The sequence below is a fragment of the Mycteria americana genome, chromosome 4 (genome assembly GCF_035582795.1).
Source record: "Mycteria americana isolate JAX WOST 10 ecotype Jacksonville Zoo and Gardens chromosome 4, USCA_MyAme_1.0, whole genome shotgun sequence".
Classification (NCBI taxonomy): Eukaryota; Metazoa; Chordata; class Aves; order Ciconiiformes; family Ciconiidae; genus Mycteria; species Mycteria americana.
The window spans coordinates 15,480,468-15,507,571 of NC_134368.1; the positions used below are offsets into that span (position 1 = coordinate 15,480,468).

Consider the following 27,104-nt stretch of genomic DNA (forward strand, 5'->3'; position numbering starts at 1 on the left):
ATGAAATCCTGGCTGTACTGAAACAGGCTGCAGAGTTATGGTTGATTTAATTGAAGAAAAGACTTTTGCAAAAAATTCTTAGCACAGAGTGAAAGTTTAATGCTCATTGTTTGTTCCACATTTTATCTTGTGAGTGAAAGTGAGGATGAAGGCTCAAATAAGAGAACACTAAAAGGGAAGTCTTCTCAAGTGCTTTTTAGGATTTTTTTTATTAAGGTACATTCCTCACTTTTTTGGTCTGTAAGAAGTGAACTGAATTCATTGGGACTATTTATACACTGTTGAATTGGGTCCTAAGAGAGCATTCTCAGACTCTTCTGACAAATGGGAAGGAATTATGAGTAAGGACATTTCTAATTTGTGTTATTTATTCATATTTCCAAAGATATTCTGTACCCTAAACCAAAATAATTCTACAAATATTTATGCATAACAGTTTTTGGGTAAAACTTGCAATTTTTCCAAAAAGTGTAGTTTTGAAAAAGTGTGTAAGAGTTGTAGCAATTAACCTACATGCACATTTATAATTCTAGAAAATGGACAGCATATTACATGCAAAGACTGGATCTGATAGACCCAAATTGCTTAAAACATCAGTTATTGAAGATGTCCCCCTGGGACTTTGAGAAACCATTTAACAGATGAAAGTACATTTTGAAAAGTTTGACCTTACAGGCAATCATAAAATGAATCAAAACAGTTCTTTCCTCCCTGAAATGTACAGAGCCCATCTGTATCTAATCCAGTAATTATAGACTGAGTTCAATTACCTTTTCAAACTTGGAGCAGACTGGAGACTAGGCAGTGAACAAACATAGGGTTTTGTCTAGACCTCAATTGACCACAGTCTAAAACTTGAATTTATATCTAATTTTATTTTTAGCTTCGTTTGATAGTTTTTAAAGGATTTATTTTGCTAGCTAGTTGCTAGATCATGAAAGTTTTTACTTCTTGACCTAGTGTTTATGGCTACATTTCTATCCCAGTGAAGTTAATAAAATGACACCAAGTCCTAAGAGTTTGCTGGATAAAACATTTTAAATGTAACAAGAGTGGGTTAACCAGCTCCTTTGAGTCTCTAATATTGCTACAGTGAAGTTATGAAAGAATCTGAACAAAATTATGTAATTTATTCTCTGTGCTTGTATCTGTATATTTAATGTTCAGATTTAAAAAAAACTTTGATGTTGTTTTTTGCTCTTTTAGAAAAATGAACCCCAAACCTACCTGACTGCACTATTGCCAGTAGTTGACACAGATTAGAAACCGTGCTGAAAATATATTTTATTAATTTATTTCAGTTAGAGCAAACAGACTATCCATTCAGCCATACAGACTGTGTTAAAGAATACATACACAGCTACAAGTTGTAGCAGCTAGTGTAGGTTATCCCTTTGACCACCAAGTTGAAGCCCAGGCATTTTTTTTTATCTTATCCCACAAACGAAACAAACCACATAGTACACATCTTGTTGAGAAGTATTGTGTCCTGCGTTCACGGTCTGACATAACAACATTGTCAACATGGTGTTCTCATTCCTTCTATGACGGTTTATGTGCAACCTTCACTTGAAAAGCATTCTTTGCAATAAAGATGTGTGTAGTTTGCAGGCGCTAACCGCAGCGTACAAGACTTCTGTTGTTACAATAGTACATTTCCTATCTCTTGGGTTCGCAGTGGAGGAGCAATGATTAAGGATGGAATAAACACTATATTTTTAACTTCTAATTGTGCGATGTGCTTTTGATGGACTGGCGTCTCTTGGCAAGTGAAGGCTATCATAATTGGTGCGTTTAGTTTAGCTTACTGATTCTTAATAGTAATCAGTATTTTGTAGCAGTTGCTGTAATTAGTTAAGAATGTGGTTCATGATGACTTCCAAGTCAACATGTATTTAGCAAATAAGACGTACTGTTCCAATGAGTAGTAAATTTGATGTGACAAGCAGGAATCTTTTGATGTTTAATTGGTTTCCCTTGTAACACTTGAGAAAAAACTGATCTAAAGAAATGTTGTGTAACTGTAAAGCTGAGAGGCCCAAGAAATTGCATTGATTATTCTGAGTGTATTTTGTCTCTATATTTTATAAGCATGGGAAAAGTTCTCTAATACTTGTCCTCTGGTTTTTTGTACTGTATAGTAGTTTTCTGGATGTATGATAGTGTTCTGAAAAGGTAATATGGAAATATATCAAATTATTATCATAATTTTAAAGCAAAATTTGTAATAGTATATGATGAGGAAACATAGTAGTTTTTGGTATATAACATCAGTCTGGTTTTTTTTTTTTTTTCTTTCAAAAAAGGACTGTCATGCACTCAGAAGTCAGGAAATCCAGTCTTCAATTTCAGTCCGTCATCAAAATCCTATTTACAAAAGCACTGAGAACTTGGTTATTTCCTCCCTGCCTCAACTCCACATCAGGAGCTAAGACAACCTTTCAGCTGTTGCTGATGGCAGATGTCATAACCTGTTGTACAGTCATATTTGTATTAGTAGGTTTATCATAGAAGATAGGACCATATGCTGTCTAAGAACAGTGAGCTCTTCCAGTAAGCCCCATAGCACTTTTCTTCTCCTCTTTACCATAATGGCCATAAGAAATAAACAATTCACCTGGAAATTCTGGTAAAGTTTGTGCTGCCATTCAACATACCACCAGGCTTTGTAATTGAAAGTAAGGATAGTTGATACAAGTTTCTGATTTTTTTTTTTAAATTTATGTAATAAAATTGTGTTATGGCTTCATAGGAGTTAGAAAAGCGCTGCTACATCCAGGATGCTGAACCTGTTACTTGTGCTTCATTTCATTTTATAGGGCTTCAGTGTTGCACAGCATTTCGGAAACTAAAGCATTTTAGACCAACAGCTGAAATGAATATGTTCTGAGAGTAAACTAAGGCAATGCCTTTAGTCTGTACATTACCTGAAATGAGAAGTCTAGATTTTGCACTGTGTTTAGTCTGATCTAGGTAATTTTAATTCTAAGATCTAGTGACACTCCTTTCACCCCAAATACTAAGGCTGCTAACAGTAATTGTTAGAAGAGTAATGCCTGCTACAATAGACAAAAATTGTGTAACAGTAAAAATGGAAAAATGACTGTTTCAGTCTCTCAAGATTTTTCATGACCTTATCAACTCTCTGTTTGTCCTAAGTGAGGGTTGGTTGGTATGGTTCCACCTCTTTGCTAATGAGCAAAAGGAGTTTGTTTGTTTTGTGACTGTTGCAACAAAATACCTCATTTCAATTAGAAAGTCACATTCAACTAACACTGCCTAATAGATTTTCAGCTACATGCCTTGCGTATACTATATGTTTGTAATGTAAAACAGTCAGTACTATTATTTTTTAAGCAACAACTGTGTTTTCAGTTTAATGGAAAGGGAAATCTTAAAAGTGAAAGTATTTGTCCTTTGTACTTCAGTGGATATTTTTCTGTTGACTATTTTCAAACCAGATTACTTCAGTCAGCTCTTACAATTGCATGTACATCCTCTGCCTCGGAGTGCGCACTCTGAACTGGGTGGAGAGCATATGTCTTAACTTCCTCTGTTCAAGTAAATGCATTTAACTTTCCCTGTAGGATCACTTTTAAATCTAAAGGGAATATTAACTATATTATAGTCCCTGGACTTGACTTTGGCAAAAAATAGTGGCTCTTCAGGAGTCACTCCATTTTCTCCTGTTTCACTCATTTAAAAGGAGGAGTAGCTTTCTTTTGCCCACATCTGTTACTTCCAACTCTTACTTTTTTTGTTGTGTGCTTTTATTTCTGGCTCTGTGTGTCGTATTTCATCATAGCTCTCTGTTGAAATCTGTCTCACAATTTTAGTGTCACTGATTTCTTATTGTTAATATTTCTTCTTCGTTTGCACTCCATTTGATTCCTTTGTTACTGCATTTGTTTCCTGATTTTTCTGCCAGCACATATTACAGAATTAATAGTGTCTTATTTATTTAAACGGTAAGGAAATTTTAGCTGCAAGAAGGATAAATTGATTTCCCACAAATATCCAGTCAGTTGTTTCACTTCATTTCTGCAGCAGAAGGCAGGCTTATTCTTTTTGTTGCTGTCTAATTTGTCTTATAAGACAAAGAAATTAAAAGGAAAAGGGCAGTCCATGTGAAGCGCTAATCTATATAATTTATTTTTCCTTTGTCTTTTTTTCCCCTCTCTTGTCCAGCTCTTGCTTTTTGGACGTTTTCCTTTTCTTGACTCCGTTCATATCATTAATTAGTATTAATAATGGCTACTAATTTAGCAATAAAAAGATGCATGCAGTTATTAAAGCTATGCTTTTTATTTTCTAAAGTGCAAATTCCTCAAATCTGTTTAAATAAAAGAAAAATTATGTTGAGTTACCTAAACTTCATAAGGAGTCACAGTTCAGCTAATTGGATGCAGTGCAACTAAATATAACTGCACAAAGTTACATTAGTAAAACTTTCTATTTAGACAAGGCTTTTTTATTTTCCTTCTCTGTTTTCCTATCACTAGTCATTTTTGTCTGTCTTTTCTATGCTTATTGATGCTGTAGTCATGTCAGACAGACACTTGAGTTGCTTATTGCAGAAACAGTGTTTGAATCATTATGAAGGGGACTGAAGAACATTCAGGACAAAAAAGAAAAAAATACCTTAAAACTGGTTTAGATATCATGGCTTTCAGTATCTTCACTGCTGCTATACAGTTATACAGCTATACAGCGCATGCAACAATATGCTTTTCTGTTGGTACAATATTAAAAATGCAGGCATTTGAAATTGTTGTGTGTTTCTGTGGGGGGAAAAATGATAATTTTGAGATGCTTTAGTTCTAATGCTGATGTGCCAAGGAGTAAAACATGCTATTAAAAACATGAAGTCATGTTAACCCTCTCTTTGCTAGCATATATATAGCATACAGTGTTTTGTTTAGGCTGTTTTGAACACTTTCAAGGAGAATGTTTTGCATCCTAATAGATTTAATTATTGATTTGGGGGGTTTGTTTCTTCCCCCTATTAAGTGTTTTTTCTGTTTTATTACCCTCAATAAGGGCCCCATTCTTCCCAAGTACATGCTAGCTCTGTGTCTCTGGTATCTGTCTCACATTTGCACTGAAAATACAGTTATTGTTTTAGCCAGGATGTATCTTACAATGTTTTGGGTTTTTTTGTTCTTTACCTCAGACCATGCCCTTCTGCTGCCATTTTTAATCTCTCTTGCATCTTCAATTCCTCCCTTCCTTCGCTTTTCAGTGTTGCTCTTTTTTTTTTTTTTTTTCACCTCTATGCCACAGTGAGTTTTACCAGCTCCTGTTCCATCTAATCATACAGTCAGATACCTGCTTGACGTTTACCATGTAATCTTGACCAGTCTCCTTATGGTAAATTCTCTTCCCAGTATTAAGCTTTCATGTTTTAATTTTGATTCCTAGCCTTAAAATTTTCATCTTAAAGTTGCTAGTGAGATAGCTCCCCAGTAGAGAGGTACCTCATGCTTACCTTTCTCTCTTCCTAAGTACATCATGCCTGTGCATGGGCAGAATACTGAAATACTGATGAAATATATTTCAGTAATACTTACTTATCTGTAGTGCAGAGCAGAACTGTGGAGCTGAGGTGTGACATCTGTAAATCAGGTGTTTATAACCCAAATAAAAACTGGAAAACATAGTATCACATCTGTCCTTGACATGAGAGACTGTTCACAGAATTCATATAAGAGCTGTGAAACATTGGTGTGGCAAATTGCAGTAGCATTTTACTCTAACCTTGAGTGAAAATTGTATACAAACCAGTATCCATCTTACAGTAGATATTCCTATTTCTACATATTCGTATCTGCTGGAACACAAGTATTTTCTACCCAGTTGTTTTGTTATTTCCTTCCAGTAATGCAGTAGCATTTAGCTACTGCAGCCAAACCTGGGCAATCTAGTTGTTATGGCAAAAGACACAGAGGTAACATTGATTTCTTCACTGTGTACAGGTTGGCAAGACACAATGAAACTGCTCGATGGACACTGAATCTTAACACAGAGCTCCTTAGTAGCTCTTATGGCTTCATCTATAAGCACAATCTCTTTCCTCTGACTGGAAGTTAACATGCTCTTATCTCAATGTACTTTTGTGCTGGATAACTGAAATGTGTTCTCACTGCAAAGTGCTTGTGAACAGAAATCTGTCAATAAATTTAAGATGTGTCAGTGTGTGTTTCACCATCTTGCTTCCTAAGATTGTCTCTCAGCTGGCTGCGTGCTCAGCTGTGTTTTTATAGTCACAGTAATTTCAGAATGAAGACTGTGTTGCTTTCCTGAGCAACCATGAAGATAACTCTGTAGTTTACAGCCCTTTCTTCTTGGAGGCCCTTCAGAGTTGATGACTGGCTGAAACCTCAGACTCTATGTGGCAGTATATGGTGGTGGTATGTCTCAGCACAGATGCTGTTTCCTTTTATTTCAGCCCTTTTCTTTCCTCCTCTTGTGTGTCTGTGCTAAGTTTTTGCCTTAGGTTTTTTGGCTTGTTTCTGTGTTCTCTCCTGATTTGCACATAGTATATTTTCTTTTCTGCGGATGTATACCATCAAAAAGCTACCTACTGTGTTAAGTTGTGTGTTCCTATGTGTTTGAGGCTTTGCAGAGATAGACATAATGCTTTCAGAATTGAGTAATACATTGCAGGGAGAGGTAGCCTATTACAGTAAACAAGTGAGTTAACTAGGAGACAGGAATGGACTGTTGTATTTTCAGGTGTCTTGTATGGCCTTGCAAAGTTCACTTCATTGAGTCTCTTCTTTCCCCTTTGCATTACAATCCAAGCGTTTGTATGTCCATGTGAGCCTTGAGTTTGGCTGAGTCTCCTAGATCATTCTCCCTTACAGACTGGGGGAAGAGAAGGAGACCAGAAGCTTATATCTCCCATGTTAGCATTGGTTAGGATGATGCATATTCATGTGTCTTATTACACAGTTGCTTAGCTCGCCCCAATCACATCCAAGTTTCTTTTCTGCTGACTAATAATAGTGACATTGCAAGAGCAAGCATTAATTTGGGCCAGTATGCTCCAGGCCTTAAACATGTGCAAGTTTGACATATTTTTGCCACTGCTGCTAAGGAGCATTGCTAGATACAGAGGATTTCATAAATCTCTCTTTGAGGTGCTGGTAAGAGGAACATATAGTATGTTCAATGTCATCGGGCTTTGGACACAGCTGGAAGAGATAGAAGTTTTTCCTGGGAGGGTGCATGTGTGTGAAGGAGGGATTGGGGGGAGGATAAAGAGGAGCACGCGATTTACCTTTTCTGCAACACAGGAGAAGGTTACTTTGCCAGGAAAAGTCACCTACGTTCTCTGTTTGAGAGAGATGGCTTTGGAGGGAGCTCATGTTAAAATGTTGTCTGTCAGTGTGCCATTGCGTTACCTTTGTTTTCTTGATGGTAAAAGTTAAAGCTGTTGTAAGTAACGCTTTCGTTTCTGGCTGTGAATGAAGAGCCAGCTTCAAGTTTCGCTCAAATGAGGTTTTACAGGGGGATCTACAGACAAAAGTATTTGGAGTAAGCTAGTAACACTGCAGATTGTAGTCTGGTTGGATTGATAGGGGCATCCTAGAACTACATTGGAGTAGAGAATGTCGTTATTTTATGTATTGACAACAGAAACCTACTCTTTGAAATCAGTGCTTTTGTAACGGTTGCCCTTTTACGTTCAGTTGTTAACTTCCTTCTTCGAAAGACCCTCAGTCAAGGAGGTAAGGGCAATGCCATACTGGAAACTCATCTCTTTGTCACAGGCAGGGAGAAAAAAAATTATGTTGAAATAAAGCTTTAAATGATAGTAAACATTATGTTTTCAGCTGCAAGTATCGTAGCAGCTTGCTGGTTTTCAAATAGCAAAGCTAGACAGTGAGTCACCCCATGTAGAGGGGCTTTCTGAGGACTTGAGAGTTGGTACTCTGGCTTATGAACAGTTACTGTCTTCATAGAAACTTACAGCTTTTAAGCAGCTTAATTTTCTTTCTTTCTCTTCTTCAGTTACATATCTGTCATTGTATAATAGGTAGACTAATTGGGTTTAGAGTATAGAGTTTAGAGTTTAGCTTTCTAGTTGTAAATAAGGCTAAATTTTATTTTTTTTTCTGACGTGGTCTGATAATTTCCTATTGATATGATTGAGGGAGGCTTAGAAGAAGGCCTTATATACAGGTAATGTAACAACTAGAAGTGCCACATAATAGTTTATCATAATATGTACGGGAATTGGAGAAATGATCTGTTAGGTTGTATTTCTTTTGATAAAGATTCCTTCTACTGTGTACTTGTATATTTTTCACAACTTCTGTTAAATTTATGTGTCTGTTACGGGTGTTCCCACAGGAAACTATTTCAATCTATTGTGATGTGCAAAGTTTTCTAGGTTTTGGGCTATGATTTCTTGTTTTGATGTTATATTGTGAAGCATATCAGTGTTTCCTCATGTGAACTTCAAGTTCTCTTCCTTGCTTTTTGAAAACACAGCAAATGCTGATGCTCTTTTAGCTCTTACTTAACTGAGCTATAAATATTTTGTTATTTTAACCTTGAAGTTCTTTATGCGTTATCATTGTTTTTGAGGGTCTGCATGCTGGAATGTTTCATGCAACTTTGTGAATACTCTTAGTCTATAGGAAACACTGTTTTTTCTGAACATTATGTAATTTTTTTTAGCTATGCTGATGTATAAAAATGTCTCCCACTTTGTGCTTTTTTTCTTCTCTCCTATTTCCAAACTTTTTATATGAAAAACTCATAAAAATTTTTGTACTGTTGTCTTGTTGGCCTCACAATGTCATAGCAGTTTCTCATGATTGCTGTTATCATTAAAAATGTTTCTTACATTTAACTTCAGCTTCTTTAATCTGAAAAGTCTTAAACTTTTTTCTTACTGATTGCCATCTATCTCGAGTAAAATTAAAATACTCAGAAATCTGAATGCTTTGTTCAAATTGGTTAAGTGAGTATGATTAAGTTGTAAGAAGTAGCCCATCAAATAAAATCTTAGGACTGCATACAAAGCTGTCTGTTGAATTAAAAAACCAGAAACCCAACTTTCATTTGCAAGAGCAGTGTTCTGATTTTCATTAAATAAATTATGTTTTACTCTATTTTGTTTAAACTCAAGATTAATTTCTATGGTTACAGTGGATATAAATCTCTAGATTGCTTTTAAAAGGGATTGTTTAGTCAGAACAGGGCTGACAGTCTCTCCTTAAGAGAAGCTATTACTTAATTTTATTTTTCTAAGTTTAAATGCTTAAAAAATATTTGTAATGATACCCCAAAGGCATCATAAAAATGTAAAAATAATTATACTCTAAAATTACCAAAATTACAGGAAATGGACATTTAAAAAATCTTACTGAGATTCATCGCTGAGAAAAAGTGAGAAAGGAAAAGTGCCTTACTTCACAACTTAAATTCTTGTCAGGAGTTTCTGCTTTCAGTGATTAAAAAATATACTTTTGAATTGTCACCATTATTCAGACGCGAAAGAATAGCATTGATTTCCCTTTTAATTACAGCTAAAGCTTACTGCTCCGAAATTCTGCAAGCACTTTCTCGGGAGAAATTTCTGTGTGACTGTCTGCTGGAATTTTTTCAAGTAGAAATTATTCTCCCCCATGGTTGGGGGGGGGACCATTTTTTTCATAGGCCAAACCAGCTGGCAAATTCCCCTAGGCAGATCAAACATGAACAGCATTTTGTGGTGAACAAACGCAGGGGTCCAGAGACACTTTTTCATGCCACATCATATGTTACCTTGGAAAGCTAATAGTCATTTGGTACTTAACTTAAGAGAAATCTGACAGAGCAATGTACTCTAAAGGGAGGGATTTTTCTCAGACATTATGGCTGGACTTCGGTCATGTCAGAAGATTCTTGAGTGGGGACAAAGTAAGGTGCCTTCATTCTCAGTGACACTTTTAGGCCAACTTGTGCTCTGAAAAACTCCTAGCCCTTGCTGTAGAGTTGACAACCTGTCACAGTTTGCCTTAATTACCATTTTAGAAGACACTTCTATTTCTTAGAAAGGGGCAGGGTGCAGGGAATGGGATAATATTAGCAGACTGGATTTCAGACTGACTCTGTTAGTATCCCTGTCTGGTCCAAGAGTTATTAAAAGGATTATCGGGGGTTTTTTGCTACTGTTGTTTTCCTCACCTCAGTTTAGCCACAATTTTTGCTGTTATAAGGGCTAGTGGAGGGCTAATAAGGGCTATTTTTCCCTAGGGATGGAGGACGGATTTTTTTTGTTTGGTTCTGCTTCCTAGGTGCTATAACAGAGGAATAGTAGCTTGCTCAGAAAAGCAGCAAGCAGTCCATTTGAAGTGGGGCAGCATGGAAGAAATCTGTGTGTCTGATTGAGAAACTTTTTCTAGATTTACTGAAGATGTGAATAGCCTCTATCAGTGCGTCACTCTGCATCAGCCACATAAGGACTTACAGTGACCAGGGCCCAAGTCAGGCCTTAGGACTTACAGTTAAGTTCCTAAGATTTAGGGCAGATGATCCAGGTCTTAGGGTTTCCTGTTATGTGAGGGGGTTAAAAAAAAAAAAAAAAAAAGGCCCTTTGTCTTAATTTTTCTGCCGATACCATAAAGCACTTGAATGAAATCTTAATGTGTACAGAATTAGCGTCTCTCCAGTATATTTATTTATTTGCTTTTGTGCCTGATCTGTACACGTTCCTTAGATAAGGAATCATAAACTTCTCATTTCTGACTGGGCATTTTCTTGGTCCAGTCCAGTATTTTAATGGGGGAGAAGCAGTTAGTTAGCATAAATGCTACAGCAACCACTACAGTAGTGTTTCATCTGCGTTATGTAAATGAAGGTGTTGAAACATAATGAAAGGATTTTTGCACTAAGAATGCTATTGTACCGATGATGAAAATCCAGAAAAATACTTGAACACTGAAACAGAACAGTGCTTGTCCCCCTGAATTGTATTTGACAGAGTGGTAGGATTTTGAGACAGAGTAAGTGCTGTGTCAGCTCGTGCTGCATCAGTGTAGAGGTGTAAATACATTGAAAATGTAGAACTCGGAATAAAAAGGGCCCGGCAGAGGAGCGTGGGACTGCGGCGTGCGCGAGGGAGGCTCTGGTCCGGCTGCGGCTTCAGCAGAGAGCACGCTGGCACAGCTGATGCCACAGGCTTAACTGCTCTGGTGCCCTGTGATGGCTTCTGCTGACGCGGGTTCAATTTAGTCCCAAAGTGAAGCACATGCACATGTAACTCTCTCTGAATTGCACTGCAAAAACTTGGATTCTGAATTTCATATGATGGTCAGAGTAACCTTTTATTACTGTATATCTGTTAAATGAGACTGGAAATCTCTTCATGTCGTGAAACATCTTTAAGTCAAGAAAACATAGTACTAAATGAGTTCAGACTGTGAGAACAAGGGACAAGAAAAATATCTCTTACAGAAAGACACAAGCAAAGCTGAATGCAGTTACTGAAAGGTTGTAAATGGAGCGTTTTGAACAGCAATGGTAAAGGCCAATTATTGTAAATATGTATTTTGACCAATTTACTTTTATCTCTCAACCAAAACATTCCCCACAATTGTTGTGGGGTTTATATTTTAGTCAATGAGGTTTTGGATGACTGTGTAAAAATATAAATGTTAAAGCAAGTTATGATTAGAGTTGGACAATAAACAGCAAAAAGGGAAATAGTAAGTTTTATTAAAATCAGATGTTGCTTTTTTTTTCTTGAAAGTATTTGTTGCCACAGAGAATAAATGAAGACTGGTTACTAAAAACATTTAGCATGACATTATGTTTTAGAAAGCCTACTGCTAATTTTTTCTGGAGGTCGCCTCATGTTCCTGTTGACCCTCTACAGTCCATTTTCAGAATATTTAGATGTGCTTCTGTACATGCAGGTATCAAACCGTGTGTTCTCACAAGACCTAAGAAAACAGTGACAAAATTAACACAGACCTCTTTATCTTAAATTCTATATGTATTGTAGTTTTCTGGTTTGTGGTTCAGAATTGAAATTCAATGTTTATAAGTAATTATCCTACAAAATATTTCTTTTTCTGTATTTATAAATGCCTGAAACACAAAGCATTAAAATGGTTTTAAGAATATACAGTATACTTTAGGATAACTTCAATCTTGAAAAAAATTCAATGGCTTCAAAAGAATTTTTCTATACAGTTGGAGTTTGCTGTAGGTACCATACACATTTTTAAAACATGCAGCAACCGCACCCCCAAATAGCACCCCAGTAAAACCTAAATCCACTGATAATACTGGGTACTTGCAGTCTTGATTGTGGTCAATGGGGAACTGGAGCTTTCGAGCTCTTAGGTCTTAATTTTGCTTTACTCTTATTAGAAGAGTCTTGAATGAAAAATGGTTTGCAATTGTGTTGCAAAATTCCAAAAATAATCTCTTCATCATGTACTTGACCAAATCGTATACCAACTCTGGATTATTTTTAAGGAAAGCATGGTAAGATATGAGTTTTTTTGGCTGATAGGGAGTTATTTACTATTAAATTTTCCACTTCATATAATAAACGGTAAATAAAAAAATCAAAATAACCAAGTGCAGATCCAAAATGCACTTTAGAGGCTAAGTATTTCAAATGTGAAGAGACAGTAGCAAAAATCAATGAGAGACAGTTTTTGAACCGTAGGCAGTGTTTATAAATATAAGTAAAGCAAAAATTAAAAAACAAAAAATATTTCCTTTAAAAGCAAGCTGGTTTTTTTCTTTATGGTGCAAGACGGGGCTTTTTCACTCTTCCCTTTTTGACAGTTTGATATTAAGCAAAAGGAAGCATTTTCTGCTCCAGACCAGGCGTTAGGAAATTTGCTTTGCTTCTTACTGCAGTTTAGAGGTTTGTTAATGATAACCAAATAGTGCCTGTGGTATCCTGCAAATAGGTTTTATCTCCCAATATCCCACAATGGCTAATGCAAATTTTTGCAGTGATTCCTTAAAATTTTAATTTACTTTTACAAAAAAATATTGTGCTATTTTAAATTTGAAAAATACTGATATTACTACACATTTTATTTTTTAAATCTTTTTAAAGGTTTGTACCATCTTTACCTTAAAGAGTCAAAATGCCTCAGTCTTCATTTTCAAGGCTTTTAATGCAGTTCAGTTTTGAATGTCCTTACTCCATGTACCATACACTTTTATTAATACAACACCCCCATTCTTGGTTATGTTAATTCCTTTGCTCCAAATGCAAGACTACTAATAAAATGCAGTTAAAATGTTGCCCTGCCCGTTGCTGCTGCTGTAACATATATGCTGATGTAAAGCAGAAACTGAACAAAGTCACAATTTTCCCGAGATTAGAGGTAGCCAGGCTGGCTGTCTCCTCGCCTCCTGCTACCCGCTTCCAGCGTCGGGCCACCCCCACACCACAGTTTAGATATTATTTGCTCTTTTAGGTTTCAGATTACGAGAGCAATTGATCTGTGTGACCTATTTTAGAAACTTCACGTTTGCTGGGGAAACCTAAACCAAATGTATCCCCTCAAGAGACAAATCAGCTGAAAACTGGCCAGTTGACATTTGGAGGCAGCCAGTGCTCCTCTGCAATGAATTCTGGTAGGACAGCACCACCTCATGGCATACTAATAAGTCACCATCCAAACCCCTTTAAATAACAGTTTTCACACTATTAAATTCAGAGCTGAAGCTTCAGCTCTGAATTTAATCCTTGGTTTAATTTAATTGGTTTAATCTTCCTTGCATGTCACTGTCTTGGGGAATTACATAATTTTGTCTTTTGAAGGTTCCAGTTTCTGAAATGTAGAACCCAGGTAATAGTATTTTAAAAACAAAATCTTGTCTGTTCTTAGGCAACATCCTGTAGGAGCCTGTGTGAATTCAGTGGTCTGACAGTGCTTAAAATATAACCTAGACGGAAGCTGTGTGGGACCTGGCCTTTCATGTGTTGTGTTTTTAAAAAGTTCATAACTCAAAGGTAGTTTGTAGTGGAAAACTTGAAAATTACTCCATAGGAGCCATTTCTGCATCAAAACTTTTCTAACTAGTCTTTCCCAACTGTAATAGTCTAGGTAAGAGCCTAAGCTCTTAATTTTAAAATTTATTTCATATAAATTGGGTTTTTGTTTATAGTATCTATTCTGTTTGGATTTTAGTCCAGATTTCTGAAAATACTTTCAGTGCATGCACTAACCATGGAAAATTTCCACTTTTTTTTTTTTAATATGGTTTAGACATTAGAAACAATTTTGTTGTAATAAAAACAAGTGTATGTTCTTACACTAATAAATGTCTCTCCTCCTAGTACTAAGACTGTACTTTTTTTGGTCGGAAACATGCAGTCCCTGTACATCACCTAATGTCTTATTGAAATTCTTAATTTCTTCTGAAGTAGGCAGTGGATATGTTTGGGTTGACTGTATGTTTGGAATTGAAAACATGATAGATGCCTATTAATATTATAACAATTTTTAATTTTTCTGCTCTTTGCAGAAGGCATTGTAGAATGTATTCACTTTTTCATGAATCTGTAGATGGAATCTATTTAGGTAAGACATCTGAAGATCAGGCTTTTTGGACATATTGAAAAATTAAATGTAAACTTTTTTTTTTTTAATTTTTATGGTTAATAAGACACTTCCATCAGCAGTGCTTGTCAATGCTGCTGAATCAACAGTAAATGCTGTGTCTCATATGACTTGTAAGAGCCTTTCTATTATGATTTGGTTTTAAGTACTTTTAAAGTTTTCTTTAACAAAGTACATCTTTTAAAAATTCAGAATGGCAGTATAGTGTGAAGTGTAACAGTCAATTTTATAGGGTAGTAAATAGTTGCTTATTGTTCTGATGGAAGAGTAAACTTGATAAAATGCTATGTTTGTTCAATGAAAATGACTATTCAGTGCAGTCGAATTCTCCCTACAATATGTCACGGGAACCTACTCCAATCATTTTAATCGTAAACAATGCTGCTGCTTCTTGCATTGGGTTAAACGTATGCAAATTGGAACCTACTGTTTCATGAGTGATCAATTCTTTGTTGGGAGTGGAAAGAAATGTTGTATGTATTGCTAAGATACTGAAGGAAGCATAGTCAGCATCTTTGTTCTAAAGTATATGCATCTTTTGAAGATGCTGCTTTGGAGGGAATGCTTTCCTGTTTCTCTTCTTGTTTAAAAATATAGCCTGCTTTAAAATCATAAGAAAAATCTCTAAATAGACAAACATCTACCATTTCTAGCGAAGGCCCCAAGTATAAATAGAGCTGTGCATGCCACCTGTGGTAGCAGATGGCAGCCATTCACAGCTTCCTTTTGTTTTGGACCCGCATTATAGGCAATATTTGCTTTTATGTTTTAATAAGACCTGTTTAAAAAAATCTACAGTGGCAACAAAACACAGATATGTGTGTTAAAGAAGTAGTTTACAATGAAGATAAACTTTTTGAAGTGCAAGCTGGAACCTGAAATAACTTAAAACAAGTTACAGTAGAGGCTTTAATGTGAATTTATAGAGTGGATTTTACTTGCGTGATGCTGACACTTTTGTTGCCACCCAGTGGAAAACTACTGCTGCTTCACTGTAGAGAATCAATTGTTTTATTATGATCAGAACTACACTTGAGAGTTTTTAAATAATGCCTGGAGTTTCCAGCTTTGGTACCTGAGCTTAGGAGCTTGTCATTTCAAGTTTCTTAAGTTGTAACTAAATATACCTCCTTTCATGGCAGATGCGTCTTTTAGGAAGTTCCCTACTGGTGCTATCCAGCTTCTGCTTTCCCTTGTGCTGATACAGGTATTTGTGAAGCTGAAATGAAAGAAACCAATTCTTTATATTTGGTCTTAAACATTATTAACCCCCATTTCCAGAAGAGTAATTTTTTAAAAAGTAATTTCAGTGTTTTGGTGTGTGGTATTGACCCTCAAGGGAGTGCCAGTGGGAATGGGAAGAGAGGAGGGAGAGCCTGGAGTTTCGTAAGCGGTCTTTGTTGTCAGAAAGAACATAACCCTTCGTATTCTGATAGTGGACAGAAGCTTGAGAACATGCTGTTAGTATAACGATGTAACTGATCTGGAGTTACAACTGTAACTGGGAGGAAAGGTATTTTTTTCCCATGATTCTCATAAAAATGTCAGTTATATCTGGAAATTCAGTAGTGTTCTTCCCCATAAGGTAAGTTTCATCTTAATGTAGTGCAACAGTGCTGCAACTATGAAGGGCATTTCTCTAAGTCCTCCTATCCCTTCAGGGGAAAAAAAGGAAATAATTTCATTATTTCAGGGTTGAAGGAGAGGCTTATTTCTCTGCTCCAGACTTTCAGAGAAGAAGAAAGCCCATTTCCAGAGGCAGAGAATGGGAACCATGACAAGAGGCCAATACTCAGATGCGTTTGTGCTTCATCTTCAAATTGCTTTCATCTATCCTTTTGATGGCTGTGTTAACTGTTGGTATAATTGTTTTGAAAACGGGCATATACAGCAAATGGGAAGTTGTAGTTATGATGGATGCGTAAATGGAGTGGAAAAAATTGATATGCTGAAATGCAAGTGGGATTTAAAATTGTTCTAGGTCTACTCAAAAGATTAGAGAAGATACAAAAAATTAGCCCAGAGGCAGTAAAAAGCAGAGGGAGAGACAGACAGTGACTGGCCAAGAAAACTGTTGCAGAAGGGAAGACTTTGTAGAGATAAAGTCAGGTTTGGCAAAATTCACAATGAATTAACTAATGGTATTAAAACCCCCCAAAGTTAAAATATTCTTTAGCTATGTAAATAAAAAGAGAATTAGCAAAGAAGTGGATTTGTCATGCAGCTGGAGTATAGATTAAGAATAGTTTAGGCATGGTCTCCAGTCTAAATTAATAACGAAAAAGCCGTGGACCAGCAGGGTAAAACTAAGATATGCACTGGGAAACAGAGCACGGAATTGGAAATTTGTACAAAATCTCACAATTTTAATGCAGTCAAATTGTGGTTATCAGATAATCTCTGGGTTGAGTTCAGACACAGTGGATTTGAGAAATCCCAAGTTCTGAAGGCAGCTATTTTTAATGAAAATACCTTGAATTGAAGATGGTACCATTTGGTCAGAGGGAAGCAAATGTAATGCCTATAATTAAGTCAGCAGAGGCAAACTGATAATGGCATCAGCAGGGCCTGACCCAGAAGTGGTCCAGGATTCAGAAAAGATTTTAAGGGGAAAAAGATAAATAGAAACAAGATACAATGCAGTATAATTTCCCGTCTTCCTAAAACCAGGATGTGTCCAGCCAACTTGATGCTTCAAGAAAATCTGCTTTTCCTTCGTTAAGATGACCTGGTGTCTGATAGTAAAGTGCCTGATAAAGTGCTAATGGGAAGTCTAGAGGAGATTAGCAGAGAAAATATTAACTCAATAAGATGAATAAGCAGAAGCAATGCTTCTGTGTTGGAAGAAGTGTTGGGCTGAAGAGAGGTAGGGAGGTTAACAGTGGAATTACTTTTTGCATTCCCCAAAATAAGAACAGTACTAAACAAGATGAGTTTTAAAATCAATCCCAGAGTAAGATGGATGGGTAAAATTCACTGATGAGGGAATGCTGAGAGGAAGGGAGGAGCATGATACGTTACAGCAAGTGGTGAATGACTGTGGCGTCTGGAGTTGTGGGGAGAAGAAATTCATTCAGCAGTAGAATATGTATTTAGCTAACGAAACAACAAAGAATAAGATCGAAACTAGTCAATGAAAATGGTGGAAGAAAAGATACTTCCAGCTGAGTTACAAAGTAACTAACACCAGTGAATGCCCTTTTAGCCATCTGCATTGCAGAAGGATGGATACAAACTGGAGCAAATGCAAAGGGAAGTTATGGGTTAGGCAAATTCAGAACTGTCTTATGAGACGGAACTAAAAGCTTGGGGTCGTTTGTCTGGGGCTACAGAAGTTAGAGGGAGATAGGATTATTGACGATAAACTCAGACACATGCAGGGAAGCAGAGCTTTTGAGGGAAAGGACTGCTTTGAAGCAAGAACAGATGGATAGAAGTTGGTAATCAGTAAACCTGGAGATTTGATGGTTCTTATGAATAAGAAGAGCAGTACAATTCTAATAAAGCCATTCAGTTGGAATAGGGAGACTCTTTATTACCTTTAGGCTGGAGCTTGATAACTTTGTAAAGAGTGTATGGTGTGCCTCTGATAACGCCAGAATAATTGCAGGTTGATGACACTGGAGATATCTTCAAGATTTATATTTGTATAATCAGGGATATTTTATGTCTGCAGAAGATTAAGCATTGCACCAAAAAAAAAAAATTTTTTTTATTTTTAAATTCACGTTCCCTATTATTCTAGCGAGACCTTCTTTTTTGTAAAAATTGTTTAATTTTGTTGATATGGCAATGACAAATTGAATCCAAAACTATGCCAGCAGTACACGGTAAGAAAAGGCAAAAGAGAAATAGCAGCAGTGCAGGATCGCAGAAGATGCTGTTAGAATTTGAGGGAAAGTAGAACAAGAAGTCTCACTTCTGATGCAAATCTTGGGAACTAAGAGCTTGATGCGAGTATGGGCATAATGGTGTCATTCTAAATTCATGAAAATAGCTTTACAAATGAAGGAGAGGCAAAGTGGGGTCAGTGCAATTCAAACACACTATGACAATTTTAGCCTAAATAGAATGCTCTTTGTGACTAGATGAATTAATTACTGTAAGACAGTGTTCTTGCTTGTCATTCTGATTCTTTCTGCTTGTTAATCACTCCTAAATTGTAGCTATTGCAGTAATATTAAGATTTATTACTTAAAAAGTTTTGCTAATCTCTTTTCTAGTTTAGGGTTTGTTCACATATTAATGTAAATGTTTTGAAATGTGTTTCTTATTTTACATTTCTGCTCTTTGTCCTCTGTAGTACTTTCTTTCTGCCTATTAAGTATTATTGTTCTATTGAAGCACTGTATGACTGTTTTAAATGTTTTGCTTTCATAGACAAGCTTAATTTACCTATTCAGCAAATTTCATGACATACCAAGTCTGAGCTGAGAAGGAGATTAGTATACAAAAAATAAGTTCCAGTGGCAATGAGAAGGAACATCTGTAGAATGGTTTAGCTTATTCTTTGTGCCTCATTGATTTTGTAGTGATTTCAGTATTTCCCTTCTTATTGCTTATGATGGTGCTAAGACTTTAGGAAACTTCAGATCTACTGGAGGTACTAACAGAACTCATTTTGCTATGAATGGGATGAAATTTCCCATCCTGTTAATCACATGGCAAACTTTAAACATGAAAACTGGGAAAATTCTTATCCAGTATGATGAGTTGTAGTAAAAATGAAACAGCAAATAATAATAGGGAAGTGTATGCGTATTTATTTGCACAAGGAAACACTTATTTTTAGTTGTACAAATCACTGCGGTCTTACAAAGTACATTTTTTTTCCTTATACTTTTTTCAAAGAGCTGCTGGTCTTTTGAAAAAAATAACTGCAGGAATTAATCTTCTATTTATCCAAACTATTCTGTGTTCTTTCTCTGTGGTTTTTTTGTTTGTTTAATTACAGGGAACATTTGCATGAAAATAGGATTTTAAGACTTGAACAGCTTCTGATGCTTTTTTCCCAGATACATGGAGTAAACCACATTTATTGTATTTGTAAACTAAAACAATTATTGTTTTGTAAAATTCCTTGCATGCTTTTTTACACTGAATTATTAATGAATATTTGAGAATATGCTTTGGAAAGGTTCCCCCTGCCTCCCCCTCAAATACATACCACTAATGTACATAATTCTCCCCCCTCTTCCTCCTCCCCATCACGTGTCCTTCAAGACCTGCCAAGGAAGTCATATTGGTAGTCATCTCATTTCTGTGGCCAACTAAACTTGATTTCTGTAGTTCCTCCATTCTCTAAGATAAGCAGCATCTTATGCTACACCAAATCTTTTAAATCGGACTAAAGTTTGCAAAAGTTCTTTCAGATTTTTTGGAGATTTTTCATCTTTTCAAAGGATCTTTGTAAAAACTTTTAATAAAGAAAATCAAGTGGATTTATAGCAAAATGTATCCACAGTGAAGTGGAAATCCAGAAGCAGAAATTTGATAGGGATGTGTGCTATGGTAAAACTTAGCAATGATTATCAGATGATAGAGATACTGCTTTAGTTTGGGCACAAACTGGTCACTCTATTAGGGCAAAAATAGACAGAAGAGGGACAGCACCTTGCTCTACAAATTCTAATAACTGAACTTGAACATTTATATCATGTCTCATCAGCAAAATGTTTAAAACTTTCTTGCGTGATCTTCTAAAATGAGTTTATTTTCTAAAATGTACATTAGGTTCTGGATTGCTAGTTTAGATAATGTTTTGTGTTGTTATTGTCATGCTTAATATTTTTAATGTTTAATATTGTAGTTATATTTAGTGTTTAGTAGTGTTTTGTTTATGTTTTTTGAATAGAAGACGTATTTTGACTACTTTTGAGTTGTACTTTCATACAACAGATCTTTCTTAGATTATTTTTATGTATTGACGGCTTGCAAAATGTGGAAATTCTACTGTAAAAGAGTAAATTTTATGATTCTGTTTAATTACAGAATAAATAATTTTACAAATTCATGACTGAACTTTAATTATGATTTCTATTAATTTAGATTTCTCATATTGGAAAGCTGAAAGATTTTCTTCTGCAACACAGAAAGGATTACATTAATGCTTACAGGTAAGCGTGCATTGTGTTTAAATAGATTTATTTCCAGATTTATAAAGTGAACTGCTTAAAAATCTATAGTCATAATGACTAAAAACAAAACACAGATTGCTTATTAATTGGCTTGCTGTAAGCTACTTAAGATGAAGAATGCTGCTGTCGCAAGAAGAAAATGGTCCTAAATAAAATGAGACTCAGAATTTGAAGATTTCTGGCTCTTAGGAGTGAGTTCTGAAACAAAACAACCTGGCAGTCCAAGTCCAACACCTTTTAAGGAACTGCAGAGCAGGTCTCTGAAGTGGTTCCTGAGACAGCAGAATACTGGATTCAGTGATCCAGGTTTTCCCTTTCACTCTGTGACACTAAACCTACCTGTTATCACTAAGTATACAGTCAGTAGCATTAGCAGGTCCTGGAGGAGAATGGTGCGAACCCTTCAGACTTCAGACTCTGAAATGTGAGTTCCAGATGACGGACACTCTTGAGAAGACAGCAGCACAGGATTTGCTTTTCTGTGACAAAAACCGTAAGCTTCAGTTCTGGTAGTCATCACGTGGAGAAAGTTTTGATTCTCTTCAGCCGTTAGGAAACATTCAGAACTGCTGTATCTGCTTACTTGCTGATAGCTTTAGTAGTGGGATTTTTAGAAGATGAAAAAACAAGTTTACAGGTTGGTGTTAGTAAGAAGAAATAAGAGTGTCTTGTGATCTACCGATTTAACATTCTTAATGAATTACTAAATCAAGTTATCCTAAGATCTAAATGTTACTGCAACTTGTATTTTTGGTGAACTGAGTACAAATAATCATATCATGTGAGACATGGAAAACTTGCTTTTTAATGAAACTCTTGTTATGTGCAAACTTAGTAGTCATATTAAAGGTTGCACAATATTTCACTGCAGAAATGGAAAATGCTTCATAGGTGTCTCCACTTAACTAACTCTGCGGTTGTAAATAGAAGTTTAACTGTTCCAGTTGAACTAGTCACCAGCTTATTTTATTTCATATTGTAGAAGTGGGTTTGTGACACACTTATGAGTGCTATAAATATTTATTTGAAAAAAGTAGATATACTCTGTGTGTCTTCACAGTGCAGACCCCACAACATCTAATTAATCATTCCTTTCCTTCCTTCTCAGTCTACAGGTATGTCTAAGATAAAAAATGAACAGGGCAACATAACACACAGTGAATGCTGTCTTCTGGGGAAATACATTTGTGTGGGGAATAAGACTCGCTGAAACTGCCTGGCCTTCGTCACACTGTCATTTAAAGCGGGTTGATCTGCCACCCTGGTTATGCATAGGGAAAGAGGTGTTCTCCAGGGTTCTGCGACACCATTTTATTTTGAGATTTGTGGTTCAAAACCAAAACTTTTAAAATTCCAACCAGATGTAAAATTGGAAGAATGTACAGTGTGTGCAGTACAGAATGCATCCCAGTTGGGATGTTTTAAAGAACTGGGATGTACTCTTTGTAAAGAAGCCAATGAATTTCTACCAAGTGAAGTTTCCACTTTAAAGAGAACGTCAGCAAGTTGTTCTTCAGGTGGCAAAGGTGGATCATTGTGGCAATGCCCTTCTTGGGGGGCGGGGGGGAAGGGTGTGTGTAATATCACTTAAAACAACTAGATGGTTTTTTTTCACAGTCATCCAAGAAGCACACAACTCACTTGGGGTTTTTTTTGGGGGGGTGGGGTGGGGGGGCGGGGAGGAGTGGAGACATATATCCAAATGAAACAGTGTAGGTAAGCTTTCCCTTTTAAAGCATCTTCTGAAACGTCACAGTTTCCTGTGTTGTATTTCTCCAGTCCCTCAACATAACTTTGCATGAGTGAGTCATGCAGTGTTGCGTGGGGTGAGTCAGCCCGGTCTGCATTCTGATTCTGCCACAACCCTGACTAAAGCTAAGCTGTTGCTGCAATCAAAGTAGAGAAAATGCAGTCTAAAGTAATCTTGAGTTGAAGACACTGAGTCCCAAGTCAATGTAATACCTTTCTCCAGAAGGCTTCACAGGTACCAAACAGGAGCGTTATCCAGACAGATATCCATTCCCCGGGAGAAGGCAATAGGAGCAGATGAGCCGTCTGCTATTCCTTAGGCTTGGTCCATACTGGAAGAACAGTCTTTCTGAGAAAACAGCTTCCAGGCCTGAAAGGGTCTGTCACAGTAATAGCAATACTATACAATCAGAATGGTATCAAAATGTGTCTCTAAGTAAGTTGTCGGAAGATTTCTGGCACTTTTTTTTATCTCCCTGGGATTTTAAAAGCAGTATTTTGTTGTTTCAAATATGAAACAAAAAAAAAGAGAAGATTTTGGCTTGTTTCATAAGTGTAAGGCCATGAGAGCTATTTGGAGTCAGTGCTGGTGAAAATGAAGCCCAGGGGTGTGGGTGTCAATTCTGTGTGCAAGGTGTATGAGGAACTGCTTTTCCAAGCAGCAAGCAGAAGTAATGTACAGCTACATGTTCTGACTAGCTCTCCGCTTTTCAATTCCTGTTGGAGTAGGTCATGAACAACACTAGGTGGAGCTACCAATTTAATACTGAAATAACTATTTTTACTATACGAAAACTTCATGTGAATGCATAAGCTGAGAAACTGCAAATAATTGCAGTAAGAGCAAACAGTCAGTAGCGGTTAAATTTTGGGTACTATTTGTATTTTATTAACAGTATTGTGCATAAAATTAAAGTGATAAGAGGAGTAAAAATTTGTCCAAGCTATTTTGGTTCCTAAAAGTTTTTTAATGTTCTTTTTGTAAACTCTCTTTTAACCAGTTATGGTAATTCTCAGTGATTTTTCACCCACCCACACACCTCAGGTATTAACTAAGGAGAGGAAAAAAAGAAGTGTCATTTCCTCCAGATCTCATCTGTGATTGCAGTTGATCCTGTCCTTAATGGTCAAACTTAAAATAGATAGTGCTGTCAAATTCCATACTACATTGCTTATGCTGTTCTACTTTGTGGATGCAAAGAGGATCATAGCATCCATGCTGTCAGTCTCACAGTCTTAGCAAATGCCTCACTCATTCAAGACAGCAATTTTAATAACTTTTCAATACTTAAGCTTTAGGGAAAATTTTTAAACAATTTAATACTAAAAGGCTGTCCTGGAATTTATATAGGAGGTTTAATTTTGTTAATGAAATTTGACTACTCTGTATTTTGTCAATTCTGCTGTTTGTTTTTTCAATGATGGCATGATGTGTTGGTGAAATTCAGCTTTTGAGTTACCAAGTTGAATTCTTGTATGCCTTGTAAAACTTCTTCATGATGTGTTACGTCCAGGTCCTTGATTGCTTCTTTGACCTTACTTTTGCAGACTATAAATTCTTTATTAATAGTTTTTATTTTTGGCATACATAAAATATCCTGCTAGAGGGGATGTCTTTAATTCATTTTTAGAGGAAGATTTTTAACAATGCAAAAGACAACTGGAAAACAGGTTAATTGAAACTAAGGCCCTGACCCATTTTACCAAACTTCAAATATTAACTGAAATACCTAAATTGAGTCCAGAAAGCTCAAGAATTACTAATTGCTTATTCACCTTCTTTCTTCTTTATTTGACTGTTAGCTATAAAATACGTGAATGGCAAAACACATTAAACTGGTGATGCAGTGATCTAAGCTTACTGACTTACAAGCAATTTCATCTTTATCCTCTCCTGTTTATCAGGATTCATTTGCTTTCTCTTACACCTTGGTTTTCAGCTTTCTGTGATAAGGAACTTTTCTGTTTTGTCATCTTGCCTGTTTTATCCTGTCTACTGTGATTCCCTCCTCTGGATAGAACTTCTGAGAGCTTTAGCGGTACCAGAGATGTGGTATCATCTTCCACTGACAGCATGAGTGATAATGGAAAGAAACTTGAAACTGGCCTGTTAGAAAACTCTGATTTACAGAGGGACTCATATAGAAGCTTCTCCTTCAAACTTCTCTCCAAATGTATGGTTATTTCTTGTCATTTGGATTAAAAATTGAGGGTTGTATTAATCTTAAAATCTGTGGCAATAATAGTGAAAACTTGGGCTTTCTCTACAACACACGTTTTAAGGAGAAAAAAGAGTAATTAAAACACTCAATGAGTAGCAAAGAGTATGAGTGACTCATTATTATTGGTTACACCTACTAAGGGACGGACCAATAACTGTATGTACCATCCATTGCTTTTATTTAACATTAGAGCCTTGTCTTAAAGAAAAATAACTGAAGTAATTTTAATTATTTTCTTGCTGGCTTGATACACACATTTCAAACCTAACAAAGCCCTTTGGGTATCATACTCATGATCAGTGGACACATTCAGTGGCAGGGTATTTTATAAGAAATGTGTAGCTAAATCATGGGACATTGCATCATCACTGTTCCTGCTAATAGTAGCTGTCTCTGCGCTGTCACTTGTGATGTTGTTAACTGCAGTCTCTTTCCAAGAATCTTTGGAAAGAAGTGAAACTCAACAATCAAGAAATGCTTTAGGACATCTCAGAGTATTTGAAAATTAATTAGTTTCTGTTGGAAAATGCTCTGACAATACTTAAAAACAGCAATGGTAAACAGTATTTGGCTATTTGTTCGTATCTGGTTTATGGTTTATCTCAAGGACTTCCTCACCAGCTTTTTCAAGTAGGCTAATTAAGCTTCAGAGCAGTGTTTAGAAAGAGCATATGGGGTGTAGTCCTTGAGGCAATGTATAAGAAAAATAGCCAAGGACTTTCCTTAAAACAGAACTGATTAACTTTTTTTTAAAGTTTACTTGATAGTCACAAAAGTAATTTTCAATCGATGAGTAAATAGGGTAAACACAAGACATTTATATATCAGAAAATTATCCCTGCTAAATTGTGATCTTTAAGGACTTTCTCAGCAATGTTGCATTATGCGTATCTTTAGTGAGTTAGTGATGAACAGTACCTTAAAAAAAAAAAAAAAAAAAAAAAAGCCCCTTCCTGACTCTATAGAAGTCTGAGTATCAGATTCGTATTCTTATCTTGTAAGTGATATGCTGATGAGACTTTATTGACTTTAGTGGAATAATTTCTCATTTATGATGCCATAACAGAAAAATGAATAGTACCTTTCCTTTTTTCAGTTCTGTAGAGAATTAGCTGTAAGGGTAGGCAGCTATTTCTTTCGTCTCCCTTTGGTCATAAACTGTTTCCAACAGAACAAGTTGATCATCCTTCCTGGAAAGGAAAAGGCAGGGACTCTTGGTTCCTGAAGATGTTAACAAGATGTGGGTGCTTTTTTATTTTTGCTTATTAAGCAAACTGTGATCATTCCTTTCAGATGAGGATTGTTACTTACCTTCCCATTTTTAGTGTATGACTGGTGTACGTTCTTCCTCTCAGTCCATTTGCTATTATGCATTCCTGCATTGCTTTCTACACTGTGCTGTGTGAGATCCTATCTTCAGTCTTTGGTAAATTGTCTAATGTTTCGTCTGTGAACAGCTTGTGCCTTTGCTTTTCATCATTGGCTTCTTCATGTTTTTGATCATTGAACCACCGAGACAGTTTGTACGTTTGTGTTAAATATAGTTCGAGGAACTAGCTGTAGTGCCCTAACACTTGGGAATTTGAAATGATCCTCTTGGGATTCCTCCACAGCCTCCAGTTTCTCTGAAGGATCTTTCAAGGTTTAGACAGTTTAAAGACCAGTAGTTATTCCTACTGTTTTAATCAGACATTGGAAAGGAATTGAAAATATTCTAGATTTTGACCACAGAACACCTCATACATAAAAAGGAAAAACTTTGAGAGAGGAGCTTTCCATCTGGGATTATTAGACATCTACTTTATTGTCTTTTGCAACTGTAGAGATACTTAGGTAGTTCATCAGTGTAGCATATGTTGGTTCTGAGTAGAAATGAGGCTTTTTCCATGGGATCTATAGGAAAGGCTGGATGGGTGGCTTCTGATGTGTCTTCATTACATGCTTCTGTGGTCCTTCTGTACAGTTAAGTGTTTGAACATTTCATATGTTGTTTATTGCAAATAATGTAGTTTGAAAAAATTCTTAACAAATTATCTTTCTGTCTTAAAAAATAATGTTGGTGCCCAGTAATTATGGCACTTGCCGTAGCATTTATCTACCTAGTAAAGCTTAAAAAAAAAAAAAAGGCAATAAATCAGTTACATGTTTGCCACCTAATAGAAAATTGTTGAATGCTTACCCTGTGTTTTGTGGAGAGTGTTCCCTTGGCTTAACCAATAAAAGAAAAGAACTAGGCATTAAAGGACTCTAAAACTAGTGTCTTACTGGCTCCCCTACAATGCCAGACTGCTTTCTTGTCTTGACTTAATTGCATTTTTACAAGAAGCAAGGCTTTGTTATACTAAGATAGTAAAACATGTAGATGATCTGTAAGGACTTTCTTCATGGAGGGGTATATAGTA

The 27,104-nt window shown here is 36.1% G+C and overlaps 1 protein-coding gene across 3 annotated transcripts in view; it reads left to right on the top strand.

Moving 5' to 3' along the window:
* Nucleotides 1–27,104, top strand: part of STX18 (syntaxin 18) — a 69,358-nt gene that overhangs the window by 15,582 nt on the left and 26,672 nt on the right. For all 3 annotated transcript variants that reach the window (XM_075499733.1, XM_075499735.1, XM_075499734.1), the window contains one exon: nucleotides 20,643–20,710. In XM_075499733.1, the coding sequence (XP_075355848.1) occupies nucleotides 20,643–20,710 (68 nt within the window). The remainder of the gene's footprint in view (nucleotides 1–20,642; nucleotides 20,711–27,104) is intronic.